The 6,845-nt window shown below is 36.4% G+C and overlaps 1 protein-coding gene across 1 annotated transcript; it reads right to left on the bottom strand.

Moving 5' to 3' along the window:
* Positions 1-4,113: 4,113 nt before the first annotated feature.
* LOC110316686 (vomeronasal type-1 receptor 90-like) lies at positions 4,114-5,325 on the bottom strand. Its single transcript, XM_021191118.1, has one exon. The coding sequence runs from the start codon at positions 5,276-5,278 to the stop codon at positions 4,367-4,369; it is 912 nt and encodes a 303-aa protein (XP_021046777.1). The 5' UTR covers positions 5,279-5,325; the 3' UTR covers positions 4,114-4,366.
* Between the last annotated feature and the right edge of the window lie 1,520 nt (positions 5,326-6,845).

The following is a 6,845-nucleotide window of genomic DNA, read 5'->3' as shown; positions in this document are numbered from 1 at the left end:
GGCGGTGACAGTGGGCGGTTCGAGGACGCTGTGTTTCGGCTGGTCTGGTGCGCTCCGGCTGCGTGACCTCCAGCATGCCTGTAAAATTTACAACACACTGTTTAGAGGCAGGACCCAACAGGTTTCATGATACTTTCAATTAATATATAATATCCATTAATGATCTTCACTACTTCAGCCTTTCCTCTCTCTATCCACCATTCTCCTTGCCCCATCCTTATTCAAATACCCCTCTCTTACTGTCACATACATAGTCATAGATCACATTAAGTTAAGTCTATGAATTTTTATTAATCATTACACTGATACTTCTATGTCTATAAGCATCTGTTGTGTGCTTATTATACAGTATGGCTCAAAAGTGGTACTCTAAGCACAGAATTCTCTAATCCTTCATTATAGAAAATGCTGCTTCATTCTACTGCCTAATTACTTTTCTCACTATTAATGAAGTTAAAAAAAAAAAACATTGGCCCAGCTTGGCCTTTGATAAACATCCTTGTAGAATGAGGCCCTGAGAAAGAGTTATAAGGAAGAAATGGAATCAGCTCATCACCCTGTAGACTCACAGTTATCTTGTCATCTGGAGAAGGCATTTCTCACCATGAAGTTGTTACAACATGGTTTCATCAAATGGAAAAGTGAACTTCCTTAATTCCATGAGAACAGTGGAGTAGGAACAGCTGTGCTCTGGGTGTCCATGGGTGAGCCATTCTCCCCAGACTATATCTGTCTGTATGGATTAACATCCCAGTTCTTCTGAACAAACAAAAATAACAATAATAATATCCCATTTAAAGGACATGGGAAAGCAGTTTAGATTCCCCAAGGTATCTCTCCTCCTTCCAAAACATTTGTGGTGTCCTCTACACTTACATGACAGTGACTTCAGAGACTCACCTTAAAATTAACATCTCTTTTGCTAAAATTAAGAAAATGTCACCTCCTGCAAACACACTTGAGGAAAGTTATCTTTCTTGAAGATCACACAGAAGTGATGTAATGTAACAGAAACCAAGCTATAGTAATGGGAATGTAGCTCAGTTGGTAGAGCACATGCCTAGAGAGTATCATGTATGTGGGAGACAATGAAATAAAACAAATCTTCAAAGTATAGGCTCAATTGAGGGAGATGAATCCCAGATCAATGGCTAACAGAGGACCTTCATTATATCAGAAAATAAAAGTTCTCCAAAAACACACTCATATAACACACACACACATGCACACACACACAGGCACACACACACATGCACAAAAATAAGAGCAGAATCAAAATTCTCCATTCATCCTATAGGTAAAACAAGAAGCATAAAGAACTAAAAAGCAAATTAAAAGCGCTAAAAGAAAAACTGCAAGTCACAAATAAAGAAGTCCCATCACAAAGAAAGGTGAACTTCCCTAATTCCAGGAAAATAGTTGATTAGTAACAACTAATTTCTCAGGTAAACTTTCAAAGCCAGAAGTGTCTACAACAATGCATGATGGAGAGGAAGAATGCATCTTTCTTGGAAGGGATTATAGAATAGAAAGTTATGGATGTATGGAAGGGATTTGAATTTGGAGTATCAACCCAGTAAGAGGAAGTGGAGCAAGAAAAGAAATACTAGGAGTGACAGTTTAAACTAAGGAATGTTAAGGATCATGTAGAAACAATACAGTTGTAACATTCAAAAACATATACATATATAAAGGCAAGCTAAATGAAATCACAAAATAACAGGGAAGATGGAACTCAAAATGAAATTTTTCATTATTAAATGAACCTTCCAGTACTGCAAATTAATTACATCTAATGAAATTGTTAGCCAAAGGGGCTCCATGGAAACTTTCAAATACTGCAAGGCGTTGTTAAGGCTATTATGTGTTCTCCACAGACTGATGTTAAGGTTCTATTTCTGAAGACAGCACTTGGACAAGACTTTAAACGTGGAGAAGTCAAACTGGTGTCTTTCTAAAGCCTACATCCCTGTGGATCAGAGATTATGGTACTGGAACTTAACATGTATATTACCAAAGGAGAAAATTTAACGCCAAACCAGCATCAAAATCTTCATTCTACAATGGTGACCTGCCTGTAAGATACGCTGGTGAAATAGCAGCCCAAAACTTATGGGAGTAACCAGCCAATCTCTGATTTCATTTAAAGCATGGAACCCATGAGATCAAAACCATACCCAACAGTGCTTGGGTTGTCAAAAACATGAGATTAGATAGGTCAGGGGCCATGAAGAAAATCAAATACTAGTGTTCTTGCAACAAATAAAGTGCCACCTTATGACATCCTGCTAAACTTGTAAATATGAGGCTTACTCTGCCATCATCACAGAAGCTTGCTTCAGCAGAAGATGAGAATAGATACGGAGACCCATGGATAGAAAATATACAGAGTGAGAGACATTAAGACAGTCAGCCCTATATGGAGAGTCTCCATCAAATTCTTCTGCTCAAAGAACAGGGAACTCTTTGAAAGAAGTGGTAGAAAGAGTAAAAAAGTCAGAATGGATGACAGACACCAAGAAAATAAGGCCTTCTAAACACAGCCCAGCAGGACACACATATAAATTCAAAGACTAGCAATATACACATATCTGTGCCTGATGAGGCCAAAGAGCAGAAGTAGCTATGTGGACCCTCCATATCCCAGAAGCTATCACCATTTGCTAGCCACTTGCAAATAAAAACTAGTTTTCTCCAGGGTGTCTCTCTGTAGAAACAAACCACTCGTAAGGATAGTTTCCATGACCTGAAGTTCGTGGCCAACAGAAAACAATCTTAATAAATTCTCTACTGATCGTTTGCATATGTATTACGACTCCTAGTTTTGGAATCGTTGAGATTCTTGTGTGTGCACTTCTGTGGTTCTGTCAGATTATGTTTGATGTGCTGTTACTTTAGCACTTCTTCTTCAATTTCTTTTGTCCTATTCTGATTTATTTACTTTTTTATCTTATTACTATGTTCCTTATAACCAGCTGTAAGTTCAATTTCAAAGGGACTTCATGTACTCTTCTCACCTCTGTGGGCACCAGGAATGCACCTACATACATGATGGCCTGTTTGTTTTCTAACAGACAAAAAAGTGGTGTAGATCTATATAGGGAAAGAGGTGAGGAATAACTGGAAGGAATAGGGGGGTGGGAAATCCTAATCAGACTATATTGTCCGAAAAAAATCTTATTTTCAATAAAAAAGGCATATTTAAGTATGAGGTAAGGTGGTGAACACTTGTCATCCCAGCGCTGGATATATAGAGACAGAAGAAGAACTGGGATTACCATCTTGGCCAAGGTCACAGAGAAAGATGCTCTATCAAGACACAAGATTGATGGCATATAAAGATCAATAGTCAAGCTTAAGTCCTGGTCTACGTGTGCACATACACATATATCTTCATCTGTGTACACATACATACATATATTTATATAGATACACAACAAACATATTGTACAACATCTATGTTTAATAAACTATTTCTGTTTACCCATAATATTGTAGTAAGTGAGATTAAATGAAGTACAAATAAACAGACATAAAATTTTCATATAAAACACATTAAATAACTGTGGTTTAAAAATGCAAACTTTAAATTCACGCTATTTTTATGGATCCAGCAAAGGTATAATTAAGAACCAGAATTAAAGCTACAATGAAATATTTAAACTATTTTTGAAGAGTAAGTGTAGATTAAAATCTTTTCAAGAGAAAGTGTAAAAAGTCACTAACAGCAAGGACGTTCTTTTGAGTAAACTCAGCAGCAAGGGATTATTCATGGAACATAGGAAAAGAGACAGAAAGCATGTGGAAAGATCAACTGTTACAATAAACTTAAGAACTCTAGGACGTGACAAGAGAATCAAAAAAGAATGTTTATGTGTAATGCAACAAATTTTATTTAAATAGTATAAAAAACTTTGCTTTGTTATTAGACAAAGTTTTTTATTGGATATTTTATTTATTTACATTTGAAATGTTATCCCCTTTCCCGATCCCCCCCCCTCAGAAACCCCCATCACATCCCCCCTCCTCCTGCTTCTATGAGGGTGTGCAAAGAGAACTTCAGGCCAATTTCTCTTATGAATATCAATGCAAAAATACTCAATAAAATTCTTGCAAACTAAATCCAAGTATACATCAAGACAATTAAAGTTCTTTTAAAAGACTGTATTTTAGGGGAAAAAAATAACACTGAGGCTGTACAGAACGATTCTTTTTACCTATCTGTAAGTCTACATCCAAGGAATCCCAGAATATCTTCTTACCTCTGTGGGCACCAGAAATGCAAACATACATACACACTTGCCACAGCACGCACTGGTAGAGATGAGTAATGAATTAATAATTTTAAATGAAAGAAAAAGTCTTTTTAAGAAAAACTCAGGTGGCACTTTGACTGAATATTTTTCAGCATAATTATTATTCTGTTATCAGAACTGATTTGTACCAAAGGGGTAACTGTGGGATAGGCATACATCANAAACTTCTGAACAGTCAGGATGACTGGGTCATACCTCCATAACATGTCTGAGGTGAATGAGATGATGAAGTCCATCCAGTACATGACAACAAAGAAAGACACCAGCAGCAAGATTGTCTGCGTGGCCCTTTTCTCGGGGGATTCTCTCAGGTGGTTGATGCCATGAAGATGCTTGCACTGCCTCTGATGCCTGAACAAGAAAATAACCATGTATGCACTTGTGGTCAGCATGACTCCTACAAGAAACACATCTCTGGAGGTTGATATTGTAAAAATCAGTCCCCTGATGATGTAGTTCATGGGTAAGAGTGAGCAGGATTCAGTGACCTGCATCTGGGTGGTCTCACTCACATTGGTAAAACCACCAACATAAAAGATCCGGTTAGTACTGAAGGACAAGTTAAAAAACCAAATACATAAGAAAACATGGGTCATGTATTTTTTTACTGTTTGTTTAAATTTTGCCAACAAAGAGGTACTGGAACTGATAGTGACAGCCTGGAACACACTCAGGAGGCAGGTGATGNAGATAGAGAGGCCTCTCATCACCCTGAATAAGNAAAATGTTGTCTTGCATTTGAAGTCATTCCCAATGTTCAGTGACTCAAATATGTCTGCAAGCAAAATATCCCCTCCAATGAGAACCATCATTATGTGAACAAAGGCCAGTTGACAGGAGGTCAGGTCTGTGGGCTTAGGTCTATGACCAAGGATTATAAAAATATAGAAAAGAAAAAGAAATATATTGGCTAGGACTCCAAGTCCAGCTTGGAAATAAAGAACATTCTTAAATGAAGACATAAGTGGAGTATGTATTCATATTAACAGCATATTGGAAGTTTATTTCATAGATCTGAAAAAATAATAGAGCATTCATCAAGCTTGTGATACACTGGAAAATATATTTATAACATCAGTCTATTTTTCCATATTAGTTCTTGATTAGGCTATCTTTTTTTGATGATCCATACTGTGCATCCATCATAGCCTACATTTCTATATTCCTTCCATGTGCCTCATATATATATGATATTATAGATAATAAATGTATTCATACATATTTATATGAAATTTACAACTTGTGAACCTGTATTACACCTAAGTCTCATGCAAGAAACATCCAATCCTATTGATTTAAAATGTCTNATTTTATTCTTAACATCTAAAACAGTAGTTGGAAGCTAAGAGTATTACTCACATTTGTACAACTGAATAAAACTTATGTTGATCTGGAAAATAGCCACAAAGATATACATAAAAATTGAGGTGATTCAGTTTTATATTTCATATTTACTGNGCTCTATTTTGCAACTATGTTTTGACTCAGAATTCTAATAAACTCACGGTGCTAATTCATGATAATCCCACTATTTTAATTAGCAAAATATCTTTCTCAATTCATGTATTTTTATGTTCCTTTTTCTGTGAAATCCAGACTACAAATTAAAGGCATAGGTACAGGTGGAGACTTCTAGTGGACTTTCCACATCCTATANCCATTATTTATGGTTATTAAGGCTCATAGACATTTCGAGTTTAGTTCCCATCCCATCACCTTTTGTGAGACTTTGGGTTTAAAACACTAACTCTCAGCTACAAAGACAAGTACTATTTTTCATTTCAGGGGGGATTGTAAATTGTTAATAGAATGGTGAATTGTGGCTTTTCAGCTATCCATGTTAATGTTTTACCTACCTACCTCTTTCTTCTATATTTACCCCCTTTCACTCTCTAAGGATCCCATCTTTTACTCTTTTCCTGATAAGATACTTGTTCCCTGAAATTCTGCTCTCTATTGTTCCAATGCTCAGTCCTATGGTGCCATAGGTTCTGTTTTCCTTTCCTGATTTCTGTAGTTACTACACATTACATNATCACATCTGAAGATGTGGAGCTGGGAGCCTCCAACAAGAGGGAACATGTGACACTAAGACAATCTCTATTTTCTATACATTATGACAAACATGGGCTTGCTGAAAATGACCACATAATGATGCTGTTTGTTGACTTCTATTTTGAAAGAGATTCCTTCCCATGCAGTGAAAAACAAGGTTGGGGACCTTGTTATGTAAGTCATCAGCACCCACACAGCTTTTACACTTTCAAACAACAGTCTTAACTTTGCTGCCCATGTTNGNTTTTTTGTGAATGAAATGGAACTTAGTGCTTTTTAATAAAGTAGTAATTCATAGCTCTTACCTGATACTCTTAAATAATTTAAATGCAGAAATTCTTATTTGGAACTTAAATGTAGCAAANGTGTAACTGGAAACATACAGATATTGAGTAGAACATTATAACTTTACAGTTACAACCTAGTTCCCTTGAGATGAAGCAGCAGCAGCAGAAATGTCACTGCAGAGACTGT

The sequence above is a fragment of the Mus pahari genome, chromosome 2, assembly GCF_900095145.1.
Source record: "Mus pahari chromosome 2, PAHARI_EIJ_v1.1, whole genome shotgun sequence".
NCBI classification, from domain to species: domain Eukaryota; kingdom Metazoa; phylum Chordata; class Mammalia; order Rodentia; family Muridae; genus Mus; species Mus pahari.
The sequence above is the reverse complement of the archived record's forward strand: the minus strand, read 5'-3'. Positions and strand labels throughout refer to the sequence as shown.